This window comes from Marmota monax, unplaced genomic scaffold (genome assembly GCF_021218885.2).
Source record: "Marmota monax isolate L192 unplaced genomic scaffold, Marmota_monax_Labrador192_F-V1.1 WCK01_AAM20220418_F8-fsc00211, whole genome shotgun sequence".
Classification (NCBI taxonomy): domain Eukaryota; kingdom Metazoa; phylum Chordata; class Mammalia; order Rodentia; family Sciuridae; genus Marmota; species Marmota monax.
In genome coordinates this window covers 177,692-204,472 of record NW_026694080.1, presented here as the reverse complement: position 1 = coordinate 204,472, position 26,781 = coordinate 177,692, and the positions used below count along the sequence as shown (strand labels likewise).

The following is a 26,781-nucleotide window of genomic DNA, read 5'->3' as shown; positions in this document are numbered from 1 at the left end:
TTGGTGGTTGAGTGCCCCTGGGTTCAACCCCTAGTACATACATACACACACAAAAATAAAAAATTTAAAAATTTAAAAAAAAATAGAAACAGGAGATGAAAACAGAACAACTATAAAAGCCCAAAGGCAGATGGGTTGAATTTAAGTGTCCAGATGGCAAGGCTGGGACAGTGCAGAGAATTTAGGTTGAAATTTCTTTAGTGATACTCATAAGAGGGTAAAGTTAGGAAAGACATATCATTTTGCAGAGAGAACACAATGTGGAAAAATGCTCTTTTTGACACATATCCTGGAGCCAAAGAAATCAAAGTGGTGACATAGAATTGGAAAGGGACATTTCACTTGTAAAAAGCAAGATATGGACAAAGAAATGTGCCTCAGGGAGGAAATGAAATAGGGCTGTGTGGAGTACTTCCTCCCTGCCCAACACATGCCAATTGTCGGTGATAAACCAGAGATGAGAGGGACTAATAAATACAGAGTGGGGGTGAGGACAACTTAAGTAATTAGGGTCATTATCATGACAGAGGTCACAAAGGATTTTTCTTTTTTTGTTTTAGATGGACATAATACCTGTATTTTAAATGAAATAAATAAAAGTTCATCTTTATGCGGTGCTGAGGATTGATCCCAGGGCTTCACATGTACTAGGGGAGTGCTCCACCACTGACCACAACCTCAGCCCCGACAAAAGATTCTTGACCTTAAGTTTATGGACCACCACAGGAGTCTGTAGACAGATTTTGGAGGTATAGGTGAACTTAAATAGGAAAACATTTTTTTTTGCCAACCTCTGAATGAAAAATAGAATTTCCTTCAATTATGGATATTGATAACAAACCACAATAGAATCAGCAGAACTTGACTTTGTCACAAGTAGAAATTACAGATATTTTCATATTATAATTGCTACAGGTATCCCAAATTATTATTTACATTCATCATCACTTTAAAAATATGGTGGATATGAGACCCACATTATTAACACAATTTAGAGATTTTTCATATTTTGGTAACTACATTTTATTATAACCATTTTCTTTATAATCCTGTTTATTTTATATAATAAACAATTATCAACTGTAATCCCAGTGGCTTGGGAGGCTGAGACAGAAGAATCACAAGTTCAAAGCCAACCTCAGCAATGGTGAGGCACTAAGCAACTCAGTGAGACCTGTCTCTAAATAAAATACCAAATAGGACTGGGAATGTGGCTCAGTAGTTGAGTGCCTCTGAGTTAAATCCCTGATACAAAAATAAATAAATAAATAAATATATATATATATATATATATATATATATATATATATATATATATATATATTTTTGGCCAAGACCCTTCAGTGGAAAAAGAACAAATCTCTTCAACAAATTGTGCTTGGAAAATGTAGTATTCACATGCAAAAGGATGAAGTTGGACTTTTTACACTATATACAAAAATGAACTCAGAATGGATCTTAGACTGAAATTTAAGGGCTAAAACTATAAAATGCTTAAAAGAAAGCATAGAGGAGAGAATACATTTTTTTGAATTTGATGATCATGTATTAAATATGACACCAAAAGTCCAGGCAACAAAATAATAAATAGATAAATTGAATTTCATTAAACTAAAAACTTATGCATCAGGACAGTATTAATAGAGTGAAAAGACAACCTATAGAATGGGAGAAAATAGAAGTCATATATCTGATAAGAGTATGTTTAAAGAACTTCTACAATTCAACAACAACAATAAAAACAAACAGTCCAGTTTTTAAAAGGGCAAAGGAAATGAACAGACATTTGTCCAAAGAAGATTCATGAATGACCAATAAGCACCCGAAAAGTTGCTCATCATCTTTAGTCATCAGGAAAGTGCAAAATAAAAACAAGAAACCACATGAGATATCACCTCATACCTACAGTGAGAATTAAAAAAAAAAAAAGGAAAATGATCAATGTTGGAGAGGAAGTGGATGATGCAGGTGCTATGGAAAACAGTTTTCCAGCTCCTAAAAAAATTAATGTAAAGTTAGGCTATGACTCAACAATTCTACTCCTAGGTATATACCTAAAAGAATTGAAAACAGGGATTCAAACAGATCTCCTATGCCAATGTTCCTAGCAACATTACTTACAACAGCCAAAGATGGAAACAACCTAAGTGTCCATTATGAAATGAATGGATAAGCAAAATGTGTATAAATGCAAGGGATTATTATTCAGCTATAAAAAGAAATCAAATACTGATAGATGCTATAACATGGATGAACCCTGAAAACATTATGCTTTTTTTGTCTGGGTTATTTCACAAAAAACACAAACACTGTATGATGCTACTTAAACCAAACATCTAGATTAGGCAGATTTGCAAAGAAGGAGAGTGGAAGAGAGGTTACCAGGAGCTGGGGGGAAGGAAAAATGGGGAATTATTGCTTAATGAGTATTAATGAGTACAGAGTTTCTATATGAGGTGATAAAAGTGTTTTGCAAATAAATAGTGGCGATAGTTGTATAACATTGTGAATGTCAATAATTCTGCTGAATTGTATACTTAAAAATGGTCAATGTAACCTATTTGATGTTATGTATATTTTACTACAATTTTAGAAAAATGTAAAAAAAATATTTTTAAAAATAGCTTTATCAGATTGCTAAAAGGGTCACAGCACAGAAGTAGGTTGAGAGCTCCTGCATAGTGGAGCCTAGCTAGTCACAGTGAGTATCAGAGGTGGGAAGGGGCTCTGTGTTATGACCAAGAGCATTGGTGCTATGAAGCCGGGTGGGTCTCATTCAGCTGTTATTAGTTGAGTCCACCACAGCTGCCTTACTTTTTGTGAGGAGACTGGTAGTGGTGATTAAATGAACAATGTATTTATTAAACATCATCCATAGATATTGTGGGGACACCCAAAGTATTTATGGGTGTGGTTTGTTCCCATACGTTCACGTGAAGGGAGCTTGGTCCCTGGTGTGGTGGTGCTGGGGAGGTGGTAAAACCTTCAAGGTGTGGGGCCTTCCTTAGACTGTTGGTGCACCATCATCATGAATGGATTAATGCTGACTCGTGGGAATTCTTGCTCTCATGGGTTTAGATTAGTACCATGAAAGCAAGTTGCTACGAACTTTACTTATAGCTATAAATCTGGCTGCTCCTCTCTGGTTGCATCATTCCTGAATGCGTGGGAAAACCACTTCTCTGCCATGTTGTGATGCCATCAAGCAGTCTTTACCAGGACATCTGCATCATGCTGTTTGAACCCTCCAGTTACCAGAATTGGGAACTAAACAAACCTCTTTGTAAGTTTCTCAGCCTTAGGTATTTTGTTATAGTAACAGAAAATGGGTTAAGGCAATGACCCAAAAGTTTACAATCAAGAAAATGCTACAAGTCAAATCACACACACTCATACACACACACACAAAAAAAAAAACCTGAAGAAAAATTACACAATAAACTGCAGGGTTCTGATCACAGGGATTCAGGAGAAGGAAGAGAGAAGTAGGATGCAAAGGAGTCAGGATAGGTTTCCATCTTGCCCAGCTCGGCCTGAGTAGAACAATTGGACACACATACCTGCATTGAACATTGTGTGTGAAGGTGGTGATATTGATGTCCATGGTTCCAGAAGAAGAGACCCTCCTTTTGTGTTCCTGTTGAAAATTCTCCTCATTGTACACTTCTCGCTTAACATCATACAAAAAAGAATTTTGAGAGGAGTACTTATAGCTGTAAATCTGGCTGCTCCTCTCTGGTTGCCTCATTCCTGAATGCATGGAAAAAGAACAAAGAAAAAAATCATTAAAAAAAAATCTAGACCCTCAGCACATGTTTAAGGAAATAAAATTTCCACAGAGATATTTTACACTTGCATAGCAGTTTTACTAAACTCTTTCTCAATGTCATACAGTTTTATACTTGAAACCACCCTATCATGAATGTAAGAGTGTATTATTCTCATTTTCCAAATGGAGAAAACAAAGGCTCATAAGTTTAAACAGTTTGGTCACTTAAGAATTAGAACCAGGACTAGAATCCACATGTCCTGCTAGGAATCATGGTTTCCTTTATATTCAATTGTGTTTCTATGTGGCAGGAAAGTGATTAAGAAGAAAAGTCAGCAGTAATCACCAATATTCACAGAAAATGCTAAGGATTATGTGCTCATGATAATGTCTTCGAATTCTTTCCCTATCTAAAGAGAGTGCTTGACAGTTCCTGCTTGAACATTTGTCTATTTGTTCTTTTGCCTGTTTCCCCCATAAAAGGCTAAGGCCAGGAGGCAGGAGGACTTTGTTAATGATAGTATCCCCAGGACCCAGGACAGTGCCTTATATTTAGCAGGCCCTCAGTGAATATCTCTTGCCTGACTGTCAGCTCTGCAGTTGATAGCATTAAGGTGTGCAGAAAAGGCAGCGCAGAAGATGTCAGGAGACAGAGGTACTAATCCTGGCTTATTTTCTAGCTAGCTGTATAATTGAGGGCAAGTTTCTTAGAAACTGAATTTCAGTTTCCCCATCCAAAAAACAACACGCTAAGGGCAGCACGCTAAGGGCATCTTCACTGTGCTCATCCTCATCATCAGCCCTGGCAGTGTCTGTGGGGAATTTATTACATGCCAGGCATTGCACTGGCACTCTTTTCATGAGTGATTCCATTAAATCCCCACAATAATCTTAATACTAGCCACCCCCTGCCCCCGGGTTTTACAAGGGGTGAAACTGGGGTTTGAGGAAAGCTAAGTAATTGGCCCACAATTGTATATTGCATTTTACCCTCAAATCATTGGTTAGCAGCAGCATGCTGATTAACACCCAGGAACTAAAGATCACAAATTCACTAAAGCAGTGAGAAGGTGGCTGAAGAACGCAGAAGAGGATGAGAGAGGAACTTAACAATGTATCACTTAAGAGAATTAGAATCTCATGATTTTGATAAAAAAAATAAAAAGAGGTAGAACTGTGTGTTAAAATGTAAATAAGGGTTTTCTTTCTTTCTTTCCCCTGCTCACAGGAATATTGGCCCAATCTTTCTTAGTTTCTCCATGTAATCTTCCAAATAAACTTGTTACTATAGTTTACTTGTTCCTGGAAGCCTAAGGAACCTGCTAAGAATATTGAGATTATAAAAATTGCTTTCCTAGGTCAGATCCAAAATCTAGAATTTCATTTTGTTCTGTACGTGGCACCAAGACCCTGTTGGTATGAAACCGGCAATGTATGACTTTGGGGCGTGGCAGGGACAGTGGCAACTGGTGAAGGCAGCAGCTGGCTTAGCTCCAGCAATTGTTGTCATGGGTCTTGGTGGGTCCAGTGAATCCAGAGCTGGTCTTTTCCAGAAGAAGCCATAATTCCAAACTTTTATGTGAAATCATCTGACTTGTAAATGTTATCCATTACTTTACGTGTGTGTGTGTGTGTGTGTGTGTGTGTGTTGCTGGGGATTGAACCCAGGGCTTCGTACATGCTAGGTAAGTGCTCTGTCACTGAGCTACATCCTTCAGTCCTATATTACATGTTTTTTAAAACACAGTGCGCATCTGACAAAGCATCTCGCCAAGCTAGATGTGGTCTGGGGACCAACAGTGTAGAAAAATATTCTCATATCCTTTCATTATAAATTATAGTTTATCTCCCAGGAATTCTTGTAATATCCTTTTGAAGCAGAAATATTTATATTTTCTTATTGTACCCGTTAGATTATGATATCTTATTAGTTTGCTATGGAAAGTAGAATTTCATTTTATTGCTTTCAGTGTACATTGTTTATATAACAAGAGGTGGCTCCCATCTATCAAACTAGGATTTGGTGGGCTCATCTGCTTTTATGTTCATAATTTTATAAATTGCTATTATATCCACTCACTGGTTTCAGACTCAAGAATGCTACTTCCCCCATGGTCAAGTAACCTAGTGCTCCACTAACATTTGTTGAATACTAGTGCTTTGGGGATACAAAAGAACAGACTTTAAAGTTAGGAGAATAAAAATACAAAAATATAGTGCTGAGAGAGTTTAGAGGTAGAAAAAATAGAAATTAGCACTTCCTGCTGGCCTGCCCTATACCAATATCTTCCAAAGGGTAGGTGTCTTTTCTTGGTAACAATTATATTTATTTTTCTGATGAGTTTAGTGAGTTCCTTAGAATCACAGAACAATTAAAGAGCAAAACAATAATTTGAGCCCAATCTTTCTCATTCCAAAATAAATGCCACATCCTAATACCATATAACCTCCTATAGAACGGTATTAAGAATCCCAGCATGGGGGGATGGGTAAGATACTACCTCTCATGGAGGAAATACCTCTCAATTAAGTTCTATCTTAATTGAGAGCAGGGAAGAGGAACAGGTATTTTAGGGAAAGAACAGGTTAAAATTGGAGGCAATAAAAGGCAAGTAATTGAACAGATTGGGTTCAAGTCAGTGTTAAATTTAAGAAAGTATGTTGAAAATTTTTCTCAGAGGATCCTGAATGCTGGGTTGAACCTAGATTTGTTAGCTATTTAAAGTCTTGGAGCAAGAGCAATAATATGCATGGAGATATATACTTGGAGAAGACTGATTGGGTCAGTGACATGGTCTGGAGCTGTGTTGTCCAGCATGCTAGCCACTGCCTATACATGGCTATTTAAATTAAACTTAATTAAAATTTTTTAAAAATCGACTCCTCAGGGGCTGGGATTGTGGCTCAGCGGTAGAGTGCTTGCCTAGCATGGGCAGGGCCCGGGTTCAATCCTCAGCACCACATAAAAAAATAAAGGCACTGTGTTATGTCCATCTACACCTAAAAAATAAACATAAAAAAAAAATCAACTCCTCAGTTGCACTAGCAACTTGACAGCCACATGTGCTTGACAGCTGCATGTGGCTAGTGGCTTCCATATTGAATAGTACAGATAAGAAACTATTCATTAAGGGCTGGGGTTGTGGCTCAGTGGTAGAGAGCTTGCCTTGCACACATGAGTCTCTGGGTTCAATCCTCAGCACCATGTAAAAATAAATAAATAAATAAAAAATAAAGATTTTTTTTAAAAAGAAACAAAACATATTCATTATTACAGAAAGCACTGTTGGGCAGTGCTGGGGATAGGAGGGCTGAGGCAAAAATACTAATTGGAGATTGGTATTAAATTTTTAAAAATAAGCATTTGTAATTCCCTCAGCAACAATCTTTTGCCTGTAACCACCTAAGTTTTTGGGGGGAATGAACTGGAAATTTAGAAAAGGCATAAGCAAAGAGCTTTCATTACCATTAGTACCCTTCAGTAACTTTGTCTAGTGGCTGGAAATGGATAATTGTTCAAGGTGACAATCAAGCCACTGACCACGGGACAGATAAATACTGGACGATTTCTTTAAGTAGATGCGGTGAGTGTAATATCAGCGGGTGTGGGAGAGAGACTTGTTGAGATGGGGCTGTTGGAGAAAGTTTCATAGAGGGCCACAGATGCATAAACGGGATTTGAGGGTAAGAGAAGGGGCAAGGGGGTGGGGAATTGGGGAACAAAATGAACAAAAGCAGTGAGATCTGAAAGGACGAGGAGAGCCCGGGCTTAAGGCCAGAGGAGATGGATGCGGTAGTGGGTGAAGCGCAGGCAGCGGGCCAGTTCAGTGGCTTTTGACAACAGACAGGCGATTGTGAAAGGACCCGTCTCTTGTCATTGCCATTCCACACGGCGTTTCAAAGGAGAGACAGTACCTGAGCGATAAGCCCCCAGAGGCGACGGTCGTTCATTCATTGCACAAATATTGAGCGCCCGCGACGTGCCTGCTCTGCTTGTGACCGACTCAGCCCTGTCCCTGGGACCCGCGCCGCGGTCTCGTCCTCACAACCTGCAGCCCTCAGCTCCCTGGCTTCTCCAGGCAGCCGTTCACCTGATGCCCTGGCGGGGGCGGAATGCAGACGCTGGGATCTCACAGGGCTCCGGCCGTTCCCGAGCCGTTGCCCCCGAACCCGCAGGCGTTCCGGACGGGCGGGGGACAAGAGTGGGGCGAGAAAGAGGAGCATGGCAGCTGGTGGAGAGAGGGGTATTTGGATGCTCTCCCCATACCCTGCTCTCCCCGTAGCAGGCCGCCGGAGCCCCTCGGAACCCTCTCTGGCTTGGACCTAGTTCTTTCTAGAAATAGCTAAGAAAACATTATAAGGTACCATACCTTCACCCACTATCATAAACTTATGCCTACATTAAGTTTGTTAACATTGAACATTGTAAATGCTGTACGTTAACATTTTAACAAGCTTAACAGGAAAAGGTTTATAGTAGTGGGTGTAGGTATAGGGTTATAATATCTCGCCGATTCATCTATATCTATATCTATATATCTATATCTATATTTGTCTATCTGACACTAGGGATTGAGCCCAGGAGTGCTAAGCCACCACCCCTCAGACCTTTTTTATGTTTTTTTTTTTTTTTTTTAATTTTGAGACAGGGTCTGGCTAAGTTGCTTAGGGTCTCTCTAAATTGCTGAGGCTGACCTTGAACTTGCGATCCTCTTGCCTCAGCTTCCCCAGCTGCTGGAATTACAAGCATGAGCCACCATGCCGGGCTCACATTTATATTCTTGACAAACGACATTATTAGTTGAAAACGGAGCAGAAATTTCCTTGCAGAAGCTAAAATTAAGGTCTAAGAAAGGCCAACTGGTGTGCCTAAATGTGACACCGCCAGAAGACCACCCCTTCCCCTGTTCTGAGAGGTATGAATTAGATCTTTAAAAATCCCCTTCATTGGACGGCTATTCAGGGCAGAGTCACTTTCAAACCTTCAGAGCAACTCTATTTTAAAATGCATCTAAAAGAGGGTTGGCAGAGATTTTCCTGAATCATAACCACCTGGATGTATATAATAAAAGTGCGTATTCTTGATGCCTACTTCTGACATACCCAGTTAAACTTCCGATGGATCCTGGGAATCTGCTTTTAAAAAACAAACTGTGCATGTAAAAGTTTAAGAACTACTAGGAGAGTTTGGATGGAAAACCTTAACTTTGATGAAGGACTAATAATTGCCTTTTGAACGGATTTCGACAGAGTTCCATATAGTAAGCCATATGTCCTTGAACAGACCGCGATGCAATAGCCTTTCTGGACGAAACCTGCATATTTATGCAAGAATTTCTTAGAAATAGCAGGCTCTGCGCATCAGGTGCTCGTCTGCTGGTGACTGACTATTCGCAGTTCAAAGGTCTTTTGGCTCTTCCCAACACTGTCACTACTGCTTTCCGCCACCGAGCCAGGGATTTCCCCGCCGACCACGGTGAGGCGCACGCGGCTTATGTTCCCGGGTCCGCCTTTGGAGCCCCGAAGAACAGTTCCAGGGAGTTCCTGCCTCTGGTCACCAGCTGTTGCTCTCTTATCGCGAGAATTGCTCCTCCTAGTCTTTCCTCCGAGGAACCCCCTCCCATTGGCAGGTTCCATATTGGGTAAAATCTCGGCTCGCCGAGAGTCCCGGGATCTGTTCTCGCGAGAATACGGCGAGAGGCTCCAGTTCGCTGGCTCTGGAACTGCGACCACTGGAGCCTGAGCGGCCGCTGCAGCTGGAGCGGGTGACCAGTCGCGCAACTCGCCGTCGGCCTAGTCCGGGAGCTGGTGCAGCGAGACTGCAACAGGCGCAGCTTTGAGCCTCAGAGCGTGCTCCTGCCCTTAGTTGGGCTTGCCTGGGTATCTGAGGCGCATCCAGCCGCTGCAGCTGACAGGGGCCGCGCGCGGGCGCGCGGGAGTCTGCGGGGTCTCCAGCCACACCTGCGCGGGCGGCCAGCGCCGGGTCCCCGCCCGCTCGGGCGGGCAACGAGGGCCGGGGAGAGGGTGCGGGTGCAGGCGGGGGCCCAGCAGGGCCACCTCCTCACCCCGCGGCCGCCGCTGGAAAATGTCTCAAGAGAGGCCCACGTTCTATCGGCAGGAGCTGAACAAGACAATCTGGGAGGTGCCTGAGCGTTATCAGAACCTGTCCCCGGTGGGCTCCGGTGCCTATGGCTCCGTGTGGTGAGTGTCGCTGGGCTTGGGGCCGAGGAGAACCGGGTGGTCTCATGCCCGAGGGCCAGGCCTGTCCCCATGGCTCAGCGTGCGCCAAGCGGCAGGAATTTTCCTGGGGGGAGGGCATTGCTGCTCCTGGAGTCCTGTCTGTCCTGCACCCCTCACCCTGCACACGCAGGTAGGGGATTAGCCTCGTGTGCAGGACGCAGGTCCCCTGTGAGCGGTGGTGGTGCTGCTGGAACTCGGCCCTGGCTCACACCCTGTGCATTCTCTTCTCGGGGGGTTGCAACTCCCAGGGCTGGCACCTGGGGAAGGCCTATTCTCCCCGGGGGTTCTCCTGCCAGGGTCGAGCTGAAGGACCCTGTCCCGGGTTGTGCCCACCTGGGGCGTCAGAGCCTGTCCCCGGAGCAGACGGACCTAGCGAGCTGCCTGGAGACGCCAAAGAGCAAAGCCCGACCCGGGGACTGCGGTCATTTGAACAAAACTGGCGAGGAAAGGCTCTCTGGGCTTTTCTGTAAGCCTCTGTCGAAATCCCGTTTTGAGTAGCGTCGTTTTTGAATTCGCACTTGCATTAGCAGCTACCCATAGAGCTTAAAATACCGACTTTATCTCGCTGAGCGCTGTGCCAGCTTGAGTGGTGTGTTTCCGATTCAGTTGAAAGCGTATTTCCTTTTCATGGAGGGGGTGGAAGTGCCTGCAAGAACACTGCAGCTTGAGAAACCGGCAGCCTCTGATTAGTCACATACCACTGCTCATTTAAGTATTGTTTGACAAAACAATTTTCTCATGTGGAGCAGGAGAGATTCAGATCCGTTGGGCGCCCTCAAGATCAAAAAGTTGTTAACAGTGAAGGGAGGTATTGTAAATATTTTTTAATTGAGATAATCTCTGTGAATACTGTGTTTTTAATGTCCCTTAGAGAGTTTGCAGGGAACTTTTATCTACACTTACAGCCTGAGGTATACGATGGTTTTCATGAGGATCTGGAACATATAGCAAAGGACGAGAGATTTTCCAGCTTTAATTTACACCATGAGTGTGTTTTCAATTAAATCCATACTATAAAATTTCCTGTCTTAAAATATTTTACTAACTTCTCTCCAACTTCTAAGGCTTTATACTCGTATTTTAGATTTACTATAATTTGAAAGGTCCTGGTCTGAAATTATCAAATTTAATTTTCTATGTTTAGTAATAAGTTAGTAATTAGCCTTTTTTATGTCTTAGTAATACATGTGCATGTATTATTTGAAAAGGAGCCTGTGAAATGTTTTTGTTTTTTGGTTTTTTTTGGAATAAATTCCAGGCTCTGGATGTGTTAATCTTTGATTCTGTGTTTCTCAAAGTCACATCAAGAATTTCCTGTTTGGTAGAATCTTCTGGGTAATTGAGATTGTGCAATTGTGTTCAGCAACAGATCATATTGCACTTTCAAGTTCAAGCTGCTTAAATTATGTTGCAGATGGCACTAGGCTTGACATCTCTCACTTATTTGCGCAACATGACAGTTTACATTTTAAAGGAATTTGCAGCATTTTGCTTTCATATATTTATTTGATGTTGCTAATTTTCAAAGGTGTATTTGGGTGTTCCTCCTTTAATATTTAATAACTTATTAGTGCCCCTCCATTTTTTTTCTTGAATTGATACGTTAATTCTTACAGTATCAGGTTTTTGTTTCCAATGATGTTTGAACTTTAATGGAGGGATACAGCCAAGTAATTCAACTGTAGAGAGTTCAGATGAATTTTAATAGAATTCTTTGCAGGGTTTCCTACTATTAGTGTGAGTTGTTCTGCACTGGAATAATAATAGATGGTCCGGATTCACAGTAAAATGCCATTAAGATGAACTCCTTCAGTATGTCTTTAATACTATCTTTTTATGTGGGTACAGAAGCCAGCAGCATCTAACAAATTGAAAGTACTTTTGTTAAATGGAGTTTTAATAATAGGTGTTTACATGTTCACTTTGTATAGAATTCTCAAAGATATTTGGTGAAAATCTGTTCTCCAGCTGCACTGTTCCTTTCCTCAGAGACAACCACTATTATGTTTCTTAAGTGTGTCTTTCTAGGGAGGCAGAGTTTTGTTTTTTTTTTTTTTGTTTGTTTGTTTGCTTCTTGTTGCTCTAGTATTAGTATTTCTTCTAAAGAGATTTAAGATGTAACCAATAATATTTTCTCATTGGAGGAAAAGACAATTGAAATTATATATGGCAATTGATTGTAAACAGTATAAATTGATTTCAGAGTGGAAATACCATAATTTAGATTTACAAGTGTCTCTCAGAGTACTGTGGCTATTTGAAGTTTTTCTGTCACTTTGCAACTTTTCAGACATGATTGGAAAACATTTTTTGAAACTTCTTTTTGAATCCAATTTGGAGTTTGTGTTGATTTTCTCTTTCCTCATCCTTTGAGAGCAGATATTTGAACATAGATAATAAATAAATAAATAAATAAATAAATAAATAAGTCAAATTGAATCCAAATAATCTATGGAATTTGGATCTGTACCTGATAAAAAAGTTTAGGCAGTCAAGTTGGTGATACTGTTTTAGATGATATAGGAGTTATAATTGCAATGACACATTTTTTTTTTTTTTTTTTTGTGTGTGTGTGTGTGTGTGTGTGTGACTTGTTGATCTGGACCTAAGGTCCAGAATCTCTGAATTTTATTTTAAGGAATGCAACATCATTGAAATATGTGTCAGTTTCTCAAGTTTATTGCTCTGAAGTATAGTGAAATTTGATATATAACTTTAATATATTAAAAAACTTAAGCTTATTTTAATTTAATTTGTACCAAATATATAGTGAAAAGAAATAAGCCTGTGTGACAACCAACAATGATTCAAAGATCAAGGAGTTGACCAGAAAGTTGAGACTTGATAGGGTTTTGTAAATATCTTTCTAAAAGGTAAAGGGAACTAAACTAAGTCTTGCAGTTTTAAGGAACTTTGTACATTGTCTGTGAGGGGAAATGATGCAAAACTGTTTAAGGATACACAGTTGCAAAGCATTGATTTTGTGGTTTTGGGACAGAAGGGGAGAGAATCTTTGTGGTGAGTTTAAGGAAATATAAACAGGAACTTAAGTGCCTTTCCTCTGGGGTATGGTTTTTCCGTACCCTTGCTGTTGATGAAAGATGGGGCTCTGGTAATCATAAAATAGGTGAGAATTGGAAATTACTCTTGAATCATATTCTACCATTTATTCAGCAGTATTTATTGAATACCAACTGTAAGCCAAATAGTGCACTGGATTCTTGAGAAAGACTGAACAACACAGAACAGGAGAGTCCATTTCTTCATGCAATTTGTAGCCTACTGGGTTTAATGAGTACATTCTTTGGGTTGCTTATTATGTTCTAGGTGTTGTGCTGGGTATTTTGTATTTGTCATCAGCATATAAAGTGAATAATAAAACTTGTAGTAAGAGGATGGCAAAATTTGCTAAGAAATCAAACTCCTCAAGTGCTTTGTGGAATAAGATTCTTCCAATAAATATAATAAAAATAACTGAATGGTTATTTATTATTTTTAGTGAATTTTATAAGCTATTTTACTTAACCATGTAAAGTTACACAACAAAATTTACCACACTTTAGAACAATAAAATTCAGAATAAATAAAATAAAACTATATCATTATTAGGTATGCAGAGATGACTCCTGATCAGTGAGAAGGGTTTGCCCTTCACTTTCCTAGTGGTGATAATAAATCCAACGGATCTTTCTTCCATTTACTTTTCTTTGTAAGCAAAAGCAAAGTAGTCGGCTGAATATTACTGATGCAAATCAACAAAAAACATTTAAGTATAATTAATGACAAATATTTGTATTATTGCTACAGAAAAACTTTCAAGAAGTTCAGTCAAGTTGGCTGTATAATCATTTTATTCATTGAATCAATTTTTCCACTGGCTCCCATTTAAAATAAAGAGTATCCTGGACTGGCTTTTCAATTCTGCCAGTTTAATTTTTTTTAATAACTTTATTGTATTTATTTATTTTTTTATGTAGTTCTGAGTATCAAACCCAGTGCCTCACACGTGCTAGGCAAGCACTGTACCACTGAGCTACAACACTAGCCCCCAGTTTAATTTTTTGATATTATGGTGTGCTGTGCTTTTGATTTCCTTTTAGCTCAGCTTTGGAGATGATCTGTGTTGACTTTGCCTTTCACCTGCAACTGTGCAGATGGTGCTGAGCCCTTGGAGCTCAGGATTCAAAGGTAGAATTCATTTGGCACTCTCACTTTAATATTAACTGACATTTTTATGGGCTTTTGCAGTTTATAAAGTGTTTTCTTTCAAAGCATTATCAATCAGTCCTCCCTAGTTCCATGAAGTCCAGTGTGTGTGTGTGTGTGTGTGTGTGTTGGTACTGCGGATTGAACCCAGGACCTTGTACATTCTACGTACCACTCTACCAACGAGCTACACTGGCAGCCTCAATGTATTATTGACTCAGTTTTATAAATAAGGAGCCAGATTCATTATTATTTTTTTTTAAAAAAAGAGAGAGAATTTTTAATATTTATTTTTTAGTTTTCTGTGGACACAACATCTTTGTATGTGGTGCTGAGGATCGAACCCAGGCCGCACGCATGCCAGGCGAGTGTGCTACCGCTTGAGCCACATCCCCAGTCCCAGATTCTTTCTTTAAAGGAATGGCATACTTGTTAGTGCTTCTTTGGCTTTGGGCCTGGGTTTTATGCTCTTTAGTGGTCTCCTTTCCTGTAGCTGTGGATTTCTGAGGTTGTGTGGTGTCACCTCCTTTTGTGCAGTTTTCCTCCTCTCATGAAGAGGAGGCTTGCTGAGTCATTTGCAATAGAGCTGTGACTGTAGGAAAGCAGTCCCACCAGTGTCATGTCCAGCTAATTTGAGGGTAATTAATTAATGTGAAAGTCATGTCTCTTCCTCAGAATTGATAAACCAAAAATGAACTCATTGTTTAAATTTTTTTTGGAATGAATTTTTAGATCATGCAAATAGTTAATTCTGAATTTATGAATCTTCTTCGTGTGCACTTATATAAAATTGGGACTGTCTGACTATGTTTGGGTTTTACAAGTATACGATATAAAAAGATATAACCATGCCTCTTTAGACCTTTAAAAATACATCAGACTTTTATTCTTTACTGTGAAATTTGGGATAAAGCTGATTTGTTCTTATCTAAGAGGTTTAATTATTGTAGTGCTAAAAAAAAAAAAAAATCTCACTATAAAGTAGATTTCTCTAACTTGGAACCTAGGTTGGTGTTTTGTTTTTTTTTTTCTCCCAGTACTGGGGATTGAACCCAGGGCTTTGCACATAGTAGGGAAGTGCTCTACCACTGAATCCCCAGCCCCCAAGGTATTTCTTCTCATGGTTGCCATACTTCTAAGTCATGCACATGATTTTTAAGGACAAAAACAAAAATCTCTTTAAACTTAAAAGAATTTTTTTTTTTAAATGAGAGAAGCTTTCAGTATTAGAAGTAGTTGTCTTTCATGATGCTTCTACAAATCAAATATGTATATGTTAAGGATTAACCAGTTTTCCAGTGTTCAATCCTTGTAAGAATTTATTCTAGAGAATATGAAGGTGTTCTATAAATACTTCACAAATAGGTCCTGGATTCTGGGCAGGCTTGGCTCCCAGGCTCCTTGGTGGAGAGACAAGATAGAGGTGAGTGACAAGACTAGGATGACCCCTAATTTCTGGTGTTAGGAAAATGGACACATTTTAGTGCTCGTTTCAGAACTTTGCAGTATTACAGGTACAGGATTGTTGGGGGCAGGAAGGAAGATGGGTTCATACTGTCTCCCTGAGGAAGTAACCCTGAGTACCTAGCATGTACAGGTTGCTCTTTAGGTGTTGGACATGGAATATGAACAAAACACACCCAGATTTCTACCTTTAAGAAACAAAAGATGATAGTGGAAGTAGACAGTAAACAAATAAAATTTATAATATGTCAGATGATGAGAGCTGCTGAGAAGATAAAGCATTGAAAGGAGATAGTGCTGGGGTGACAGTAATGTACTTTTTTTTTTTTTTTTGGTGGGAGGAGGGTACCAGGAATTGAACTTGGGGGCATTCCACCATTGAGCCACATCCCCAGCCCTATGTTGTATTTTATTTAGAGACAGGGTCTCACTGAGCTGCTCAGCACCTCACCGCTGCTGAGCCTTGTTTTGAACTCGTGATCCTCCTGAGAAGCCTCTGGGATTACAGGCATGAGCAACCCTCCTGGTTTGTACTTTTAAGTAGGTTGGATGGGGTATGCCTCTTTGATGGGGTGATAGTTGAGTGAAGACCCTATGGAGCTATTGTAGAAAACTTCAATCACTGGAGTGAGTTGGGGAGGTAAGAACTTTCCATGCTGAGGCTTTAACAAATGCAAAGGCCCTGAGGCAAAGATCCTGTGTTCCAGGAATAGCTAGAGATCAGTGTGGCTAGGGCTGAATGGGCAGTGGTGGAGGGGGAGGGGCGGGCAAGGATCTTATTTTTGCCTTAGTAGAGGGAAAACCATGGAGAGTTATGGCCAGAGGAGAGAGATGATGTAATTTGTGTTTTAGTAGAGCACTCCATTCTGAGGCTCCTATATTTTCATCTCTATTTCTTACCCATTACAGGTGGTATTTGTGGTTTAGGATAGAATGAGGGCGGGGGGAGATTAATTGGTGCAAAGCCCTGATCTATGCCCATAATTCTTCAGCACTCTAAGAGTGCCTGAGACCATATTTTTGCCAGGCCCTAGAAATTCAGAGTACTCTATTCCAGCTCTCTAAATAACATGGGGTTACTTTACTTTTCCAGATATCTGTTGCCAAAAGGAAAGGAGCAAAGAGATTAGCTCTAGAGTTCAGCTGAAAAAGGAAGATTAGCCGGCTGGCAGGTTGAGTGTTTTCTAACTCCTTGGGAACCTAGGTTTTTTTCTTATTACTTGGTCAAATTTTAAAAGTAGTTTTTACCTTCCTTAAACATTTAAGCACTTCAGATCTCATTTATTTTGTCTTATTTGGCTCTGTGTCTGCTGTCCCTTTCTCTACCTTTCCCTCACTACAATAATTTTAGTAGAGATTGGATTATCTTGAATACAAGGCCCAAAGGACTTTTCTGTTAACTTGAAAAGATGAATTAGATTGAAAGACTCTATAGATATGTGACCTTATAAAAGCCCATACTATTTATTGTCTTCCTTGCCTTTCTTTCATCAGGCCTACCCCTCCCCCCCTTACTACTCTATCATCTGGTTGCAGAAACTAAGTTTTCCTGCAAACACAGATTCCTATGGCAACCTAACAAAAAGGTAATAGAACAAATGTTTATTTTGTCTGGATCTGCTGTTTGACTGACTGTAGACCCTGAACACGTTGACTCCTTTTTCTTTAAATGATGCTGTCACACATTTCCTTGCTTTCTTCAAAAACCTCCTCCTCCTAGGCCTTGGTGGTATTATCGTTGTGCCTTTGACATGAATGAAGGTGTGCATTTGTGTCTTATTGTTAGTCTACTCCAAAATATGCATTGATTGTGTTGCCAAGATTGTGAACCAGAGTTTAAACATCACATAATACATATCCATACAAAAAAGAGGTGTCCCTCCTCCTCCTTTTTTCCCATAAATTCATTTATTTAGTATTGCCAATGTTAGGCTCATACTAGGTATTATGTTTGTAAAGATTAAAAAACCAGGAAGGGTCCCAGATTGCTTTGGAAGTTCTTGTAGCTTTCCTTTCCTGCACTCTTTCAGCTTAAGTTGTCTCAAATCAACTTTGCTTTTTAAATTCTTCTATGACTTTCTCAAATGTAGTGACTTACTGGTCACTTTTTTGTATTTAGGACACCTTATGCAAGGATATGTGTTGTCTGTCTGGGTCAGAGATACCTTTCCATCTGGTGATTCAGATCTAGAAAGTGATGACATCAGCATGTACTCTGGAGAGGTCAGAACTACTACTTCTTTCTTTCTTTCTTTCTTTTTTTTTTTTTTCTGTACAGGGTTTAGAGAGGCTTAGAAGAAGAAAGGGACTGTGAGGATAAAGGTCCTCTGGATCCTTAACCCATCTCTATTCTTCCTCTTGGGGAAATATCCCTGCTATGACAAGTCTTCTTGCTTACAAATCCTGTACCCATAATCATGCCCTCATTCTTAGCTTGGGTGACGTGTCTAGCTTATTATGTAAGTGTGTATTGAACTCATCTTTCTTGTATTTCCTCATCCCTATAATAGATCTAACTTGATTCCCAGAAATGATTGCTTTATTCTTTATAGCCTCAACAGCTGCTTCTCTTTTCCCCCTGTTAAATCCTTCACTTAGGGTTTAGCTAGCTTGAAACTTCTTGACCTTAGGCTTGTGAATAAATAGTTTTTATTTATGTTTTCTTCTCCAGGCTACCCGAGGAAGTGAAAATCTTAGTTATTGTCCTCATTCAGTCCTCATTCAGGACTCCTCAGTGTTCATTGTATGGAATTGGAGCAGAATATTGATGTTAGCTGATATTGATCTCAGTTATCTTGCAGTATTTTATATTGATATACTTCTTCTTTCATCCCCTTATTTGATATTACAGTTTGGCTTGCCTCATTTTGATTCTTAATTCAGTGTTTTAAGGATGTTATGCTTTGAATTATCTGTTTTGAAATTAGCAGTCTCAGTATTATATGATAGTGATACTAGAGAAAAAGAGGAAAATTAGCAGATTAAGAGAACAAACAGTAAGTACTCAGAGCATCAATTAAGTTGTGTTTTCATTCCAAAATATAGTGAAACAGGATTGCTCCATGTTGTGTTCATTTTAGGTGGGGTGATACTTTCTTGTGGGGTCTGTCTGGTGTATTCTATGTTAGCAGCATTCTTGCTCCTACTTACAAAATACCAATAGCAATTGCCAGTTATGACACCCAAAAAATGTCTTGTGGGCAGTGCCACGTATAGGGAGAGGGAGGCACAGGGATGAAAATCACTCTTAGTTCAAAACTACTTATATAACCATGTATATCTAGATTAATGGCCTTGAGTAAAAACTAGATAGTATAACTTGAATCTTCTGCCTGTAAAAAGATAGAAATGCTCTACTTGCTGCTTTATAAATCAGGACCTCTCTAAACATGATTTTCATTATTTCCAGGAGAATAATGGCATTCCTAAGGGGCAAGAGCCTAGAAACAACACAGTGAGCTTAATAGATGGGAGAACTTGCATATTGTGTTTGACAGGGGCTCGGCATATCACCTTGCAGCTGAGAAACAACCAGGGATAGTTGGGGGAAAGCTGACTTTTTTGTGAAAAATTTTTTTTTCATGACCTACTTTAGGGTTTTTAAATATGTCTGGAAAAGAAAACTGTTGGTAGGTGATGTTTAGCCCCACTGTCTCTTCTGGCATTTTTCTGTATCTTTTCTCATTTATCTTGCAATATCTAGCTTTTGAAAACTCCTGGAAATATAATGCTATTAGAAAACCACAAAGGAGCTGCAGTTAAACTAAAGAGCAAGAAGTAGTATTACACATTTATTAAATAAATCTAGATCTTTGAAAGTTCTTGCTAAGCTTTGCTTAGTTTTTAAAAATTAGACAATGACAGAACTGGGGTTGTGGCTCAGCGGTAGAGCGCTCGCCTAGCACATGTGAGGCCCTGGGTTCGTTCCTCAGCACCATATATAAATAAATAAAATAAAGGTATTGTGTCCAACTACAACTAAAAAATAAATATTTAAAAAAATTAAACAACAACAGTGAATTTTTTTAGTACTCTTGTGGATCACAGGTAGCAGTAACTGAGGAGGATCAGCTCTGTTCTTGTGTCATTTGGTACATTATATTCTGATACCTTATAAGACATATTGTGATGTTCCTGAATGATCTATGGCAGTGCTTTAGTGACTTTGAGCTTATAAGATAGTTACTGATTTTAGTGTCATACTATGTAATTTTCAATTTAAAAAATTGTATTTTAAATATTTTTTAATAATTCCTTATTCTGATTTTTCCTTATTTCTCTAATAATTTTATTTCATCTTTTGGTCAGTGTGTTTGTGTGTGCATGTGTTTTGTTGGGGACCAAATCCCAGGCCTCGTTGCTAGACAAGCACTTACCACTAAGCTATGTCTCCAGCCCTAAGGGTCTTTTTTTTTTTTTTTTTTTTTTTTTAATTATCTGATTCTGTTTCAACAATTCATTTGTGTAGTATACTTCCAGATTGGTATATCTTGATCTTGAGTATGCCTAACCATGTGGATTCCAAATACATTGATATGTAATGTTTCATGTTTTCCCTTTTCTACATACGTTAGTGTGCTCATGAAAGATATAGTATTAGAAAATAGAGCACTAGCTTCCCTTGAAATGGATTCATCTGTATAATATTCATGTATGTACCTGTATGGTTCAATTTTAGATAAATGAAAAGCTGACATTAGCATTCATGAATGATAATGGTCATGAAAATTTCAATCAGGGAATCAGCCAATTGCTTGAAGATTTCTATTACTATGTATTAAGACAACATAATTTTGAAAGTTTGAAACATGTTTATATACATTTATGTTTATATTTTAGATTTATTGTAGTGAAGGAAATTTGTTTATCATACATTAGTGTTCCATGCCCACCAGTGTATAGAAGAAGTAGACATGAAATATTAATGAACTGTATACATGAGAAGATGTGTATACAGAAGTGAGGTATTGTTGATTATAATAGTTAGAAAGGTTTCATGGAGGAGGAAAGATTTGAAGATATTTTTGAAGGATGGGTGATGTTTGGGAAGAGAACATTTTTAGACAACAGGAAAAAACATAAACTAAGTGAAAATACATGAAAAGGACTGTCCTATCAGTATGAACATCTCAGATAGGGTGAACTCAGTTGCCGTTCTCATTCTGATTGTACTTCAGAATCATTTGTGGAACTTTTATCCATACCTCCAGAAATTAAGATTTCAGTTCTTTGATTTATGAATTGGCAAGAAAAAAGTGGGATTTTTTTTAAAGGTTTTTTTTTTTTTTTTTTTGGTAGTTGTAGATGGACAGAATGCTTTTATTTTATTTTATTTGTGTGTCAGGGATTGAACTCAGGGGCATTCGACCACTGAGCCACACCCCCAGCCCTATTTTTTGTATTTAGAGACAAGGCCTCACTGAGTTACTTAGTACCTCACTTTTGCTGAGGCTGGCTTTGAATTCAAGATCCTCCTGCATCAGCCTTCCGAGCTGCTGAGATTACAGGTATGCATCACTGTGCCTGTTATTTATTTTTATGTAGTGCTAAGGATTGAATCCAGTAGTGCCTCATACATGCTAGGCAAGTGCTCTGCCATTGAACTACAGCCCCAGCCCCAAGTAAAAAAATGTTTTAAACTGGGCATGGTGGCTTATACCTGTAATACCGGGGGCTTGGGAGACTGTAGCAGGAGGATTGTGATTTCAAAGCCAGCCTCAGCAACTTAGTGAGGGGTCCTAAGCAATTTAGCAAGACCCTGTCTCTAAATTAAAAAAAAAAAAAAGAATATATATATATATATATATATATATATATATATATAGTATACATACACACATATATTTGTGTGTGTGTGTGTATATATATATATATGTATGTATATATATATATATATATATATATATGGCCGGGGGGATGGCTCAGTGATTAAATGCCCCAGGACTCAATCCCTGGTAACAGACAAACAAACTGCTACTAATAAAATCAGTCTGGCTGAAACATACCATACAAAAAGGATTGGATGAAGCAAATATGCTACTTTGAAAAAGTTTTTAACAATTTGTTTATGTAGACCTCTGTTCATTCTGACTCCCCGGATTTCTCAGCGCCTTCAGGTAAAGAACTCTCCTTTTTGGTATGTATTTATTTCTGTGTGTGTGTTATACCAGTCACTGCACCAGCTTCTGAGGATAAAAAGATAAAACATAGTTTCTGGTCTCCCTCATAGCTTAAATTGGGAAACAAATATATAAAGGAATAATTGTTTTGAGTTCAATGTCTATAAGTATTGACTACAATACGTTACTGATTGTGGTACTTAGGTCCTATCTAAGAATTGTTGAATAAATGTGCATTTTAACTTGAAGGAACTACAACATTTATCCATAGATTGACAACAAATGACCAAGGATTGGGACTCTCAATTGTTTTAATAATCTGCCTGTTTTACCATTATTTTGAAGATAGACTCAACATCTAATTTGAGGGTAAGAGATCTCAAAATGTATTTTGAGAATTCACTATGTGAAAACCCCAGGCCAAAAGTTGCAGATACAGCATTGACCATGAGATTATTTTATAATAGTATGTTCATTCTGACTTGGATTATTTCAGACTTCCTGACTTTTATGGTTTATAAAACACTTTCACATAGTTATCTTACTTGAGCTTCAAAACAGCATTGTGAGATAGGCAGGAAACAGGTTTGTAGAAGCTTTGGCTGAGACCACCTGCTAGGAAGTGCCAAAAGCAAAACTAGAACTCAAATCTTTAGACTACTGGTTTACTCTTCTGTATATCATACTTTGAATATTTATGTTTAATAGAATTTGGTAAGATCAGATCATCAAAATACTGCAGAGACTATTCACTAGGATGTAAAAGTAGCCTTGTTAGGTAGAATGTCAGTGCCTTTTCTAGTGCAACAAAAGGATTCTGATCTAGTTTTCATATAAATGAGATATCTTAGGGGGCTGGGGATAGCTCAGTTGGTAGAGTGCTTGCCTAGCATGCAGAAGGCCCTAGGTTCAACCCCCAGCACCACACACACACACACACCAAAAAAAAAAAAAAAAAGAGAGAGAGAGAGAGAGATACCTTGGAAATATCTAAGTATAGGTGCTCTTTGAGTTACATTAGGCCTATGTTCTGATAAACCCATCATGTGCTGAAAATATTGTTAAATTAAAAATGCATATGATACACATAACCTTTACCCAGAATCATCGCTTAGAAACATAGTACACTGTGGAGTGTGGGTTGTTTACCCTCATGAGCTGCTTGGCAAACTGAGAGCTGTGGCTAGTTGTTGCTGCTCACAGCTTAACACTTGCCAGGAAAAGATAAAAATTTAAAATTCAAAGTATAGTTTCTACTGAATGCTCATAGTTTTTGTGTCATTGTAAAGCCAAGCCATTGTAAGCTGGGGACCATCTGTATTTTGATAAGAGTTAAGTTGCTAAGTGTAATTGAGTTAAAAAATGACCACAGAGCTAGGAATGTAGCTCAGTGATTGAACACTTGCCTAGCATGCAGGAAGCCTTGGGTTCAATCCCCAGAACCATACACACACATAGTAAATAAATAAATAAAATATGACCACAAATTGTCTCTTCCTTTGAGAGGTGGAGCTTAATTCCCCTCCCTTCCCCTTCAGTGAGGATTATACTTAGTGACTTATTTTTTTAATATATAGAATGTGGCAAAAATGATAGAGTATGTCTTTGGAGGGTGGGTTGTAAAAGACTTTGTCTCCTGTCTTGCGATTTCTCTGAGATTACTTGCTGTAGAGCAGAGTTTCTCAATTGTGACTCTGATGGGCATTTGGGTCAGATAAGTCTTTGTTGGGGCGGCTGTCCTATCTGCTGTTGGATGTTTAACAGCCTTCCTGGATACTACCTGCTAGATGCCAGTAGCACTTCCTCTAAACCCCCCTTGTGACAGTCAAAAATGTCTTAGACCTTGGCAGATATCCCTTGGGGGACAAAAATGGCCCTCTGTTGAGGAACCACTGCTTTAGGGGAAGTCAGCTGCCATGTTGGAAAAACACTGAAGCATCCTTTTGTGGCAGGAGTAAGTCTCGCCAGTAGCCATGAGAGTGAGCCATTCTGAAGGTAGATCCTCCAGAGTGTCAGCTCTTCAGATGACTTGCTGTGGCCATGATCTTGACTGCAGCCTCATGAGAGATAAGGTACAGAACCACCCACCTAAACTGCTCCTGAATTCCTGACCCACAAAAAGTGTGAGATAATTAAATCTTGCTTAAGCCACCAGGTTTTGGGGTAATTTGTTATCTAGCAATAGATAACTAATATACTAACTGTTATTATAAAATGTACATATAATATAAAATGGAGAGTTACAGACTGAGAAATTGCAAACTGTTAAGACACACCAGTGCCTGCTACTTATATATAGTCATGTGCATAGCATGTATTTGTAGAGTGGATAGGAAGCCCATAAACATTATTACTATAAAAGCCTTTAAATTGTAGCAGCAAGGCAGTACTAAATAATTACAGTGTAACATATGATTAGTCTATTTACCATTTCAAATTTCTTGAAAGGAGTTAAAATTATTTGATAACTTCAAAAATATTTGCTATTAAAAATTTCTTTTTTTAAAATTTTGTATTCTAATTTGTTATATGATAGCAGAATGCATTACAGTTCGTATTACACATATAGGGCACAATTTTTCATATCTCTGGTTGTATACAAAGTATATTCACACCATTCTTGTCTTCATACATGTACTTAGGGTAATGATGTCCATCTCATTCCATCGTCTTTTCTACCTCCATCGCCCCTCCTTTCCCCTCCCACCTCTTTGTCCTCTCTAGAGTTCATCTAATCCTCCCATGTTCTCCCTTCCTACCCCATTATGAATCAGCCTCCTTTTATTAGAGAAAACATTTGGCATTTGGTTTTTTGGGATTGGCTAACTTTAGTTAGCATTATATTCTCAACTCCATCCATTTACCTACAAATGCCATGATTCATTCTCTTTTATTGCTGAGTAATATTCCATTGTGTATATATACCACATTTTCATCTACTGAAGGGCATCTAGGTTGGTTCCACAGTTTAGCTATTGTGAATTGTGCTGCTATAAACATTAATGTGGCTGTGTCCCTGTCGTATGTTGTTTTTAAGTCCTTTGGGTATAGACTGAGGGAGAGGGATAGCTGGGTCAAAGGGTGGTTTCATTCCCAGTTTTCCAGGGAATCTCCATACTTCTTTCCATATTGGCTGCACCAATTTGCAGTCCCACCAGCAATGTAGGAGTGTACCTTTTTCCCCACATCCTCACCAACACTTATTGTTGTTTGTATCCTTAATAGCTGCCATTTCTGACTACAGTGAGATGAAATCTTAGAGTAGTTTTGACTTGCATTTCTCTAATTGCTAGAGATGATGAACATTTTTTCATATATTTGTTGATTGATTGTATATCCTCTTCTGAGAAGTGTCTGTTCAGTTCCTTGGCCCATTTATTAATTAGGTTATTTTTATTTTATTTTTTTGGTGTTTAGCTTTTTGAGTTCTTTATATACCCTAGAGATGAGCACTGTATGATGTGTGAGTGGTAAAAATTTGATCCCAAGATGTAGACTCTTTATTTACCTCAGATTGTTTCTTTTGCTGAGAAAAAGCTTTTTAGTTTAAATCCATCTCATTTATTAATTCTTGATTTTAATTCTTGTACTGTAGGAGTCTTATTAAGGAAGTCAGGGTCTAATCTGACATGGTGAAGATTTGGTCCTACTTTTTCTTCTATTAGACTCATGGTCTCTGGTTTAATTCCTAGGTTCTTGATTCACTTTGAGTTGGGTTTTGTGCATGGGAATACATTTCATTTTTGTTGCATATGGATTTCCAGTTTTCCCAGCACTATTTGTCGAAGGGTTATCTTCAATGTATGTTTTTGGCACCTTGTCTAATATAACAATTATGGGGGTTAGTCTCTGTCCTCTATTCTGTACCATTGGTCTACCAGTCTATTTTGGTGCCAATACCATGCTGTTTAGTGTATAGTTTAAGATCTGGTATAGTGATGCCACCTGCTTTGCTCTTCCCGCTAATGATTGCTTTAGCTATTCTGGGTCACTTATTTTTCCAGATGGATTTCATGATTGCTTTCTCTATTTCTATGAGGAATGTCATTGGGATTTTGATTGGAATTACATTAAATCCGTGTAGTGCTTTTGGTAGTATGGGCATTTTGACAATATTAATTCTGCCTATCCAAGAACAAGGGAGATCTTTCCATCTTCTAAGGTCTTCTTTAATTTCTTTCTTTAGTGTTCTGTAGTTTTCGTTGTAGAGGTTTTTCATCTCTTTTGTTAGGTTCATTCCCAAGGGTTTTTTTGTTTGTTTGTTTGTTTTATTTTTTAGGCTATTGTAAATGGGGTAGTTTTCCTTCTTTCCCTTTCGGAGGATTTATCGCTGATATACAGAAATGCCTTTGATTTATGGGTGTTATTGAAAATTTCAAACACACAAAATTAGAGATTTATTAATAAAATCCTATTGAGGCTTTAGAAAATAATCTCAAAAGAAAAACAATCATATGTAATATTTTTGCAATCATTATGGGATAACTATTGCTATTGATGAAGAAATATGTCACTTCACATGGCAATCAAAGAAATATTTACTAAATTGATACCACTGTAGCTTTTAAAGCTCCAGTGAAGAAGAATTTTTAAAAATCATTGTATTTTCAAATGGAACATGGACCAATACAGATTAATTACATTTTTTGTCAGGTTTTAAGAGTTTTTGATTGCATATTTAAGTGAATTTCTACATTACTTGGATGTTAGTTTTTATCAGCCCTTGTAAAAATTAAAGTAGTTGTTAAAATATTTTTGTTTCACTATCTTAGAAGCTTTTGCAGCAGAAATTGTAATGAATAGGGAATGGCAAATTTCTAATGTGTATTGCCATTCCCTGAATCCCAGGTCCTCAGTTAATGTCCCTAATAAATTTTATCACAAATATCATTTTCTATCTGAATGAAATTTTCATGAAAATACTTAATTTTCATGCAAGTGTTTTGAACTATATGTTCTATAAATAGAAATCAATTGCTGTTT

General features: G+C 38.4%; 2 protein-coding genes across 9 annotated transcripts in view; one reads left to right on the top strand and one right to left on the bottom strand.

The window, feature by feature from the left end:
• Slc26a8 (solute carrier family 26 member 8) overlaps positions 1-7,928 on the bottom strand; it is a 67,452-nt gene extending 59,524 nt beyond the window's left edge. For all 5 annotated transcript variants that reach the window (XM_046464540.2, XM_058585564.1, XM_058585566.1 and 2 more), the window contains exons 1-2: positions 7,685-7,928; positions 3,561-3,750 (exon numbers count right to left, since the gene is read on the bottom strand). In XM_046464540.2, coding sequence (XP_046320496.1) covers positions 3,561-3,750; positions 7,685-7,724 — 230 coding nt within the window. In that variant the 5' untranslated portion in view covers positions 7,725-7,928. The remainder of the gene's footprint in view (positions 1-3,560; positions 3,751-7,684) is intronic.
• Positions 7,929-9,433: 1,505 nt separating this feature from the next.
• Mapk14 (mitogen-activated protein kinase 14) overlaps positions 9,434-26,781 on the top strand; it is a 71,700-nt gene continuing 54,352 nt past the window's right edge. The window contains exon 1 of one of the 4 annotated variants that reach the window (XM_046464539.2): positions 9,434-9,970. In XM_046464539.2, the coding sequence (XP_046320495.1) occupies positions 9,855-9,970 (116 nt within the window). In that variant the 5' untranslated portion in view covers positions 9,434-9,854. Of the gene's footprint in view, positions 9,971-10,245; positions 10,818-26,781 lie in introns of those variants that run through there. The other 3 variants (XM_046464536.2, XM_046464535.2, XM_046464537.2) reach the window with 3 other exon arrangements.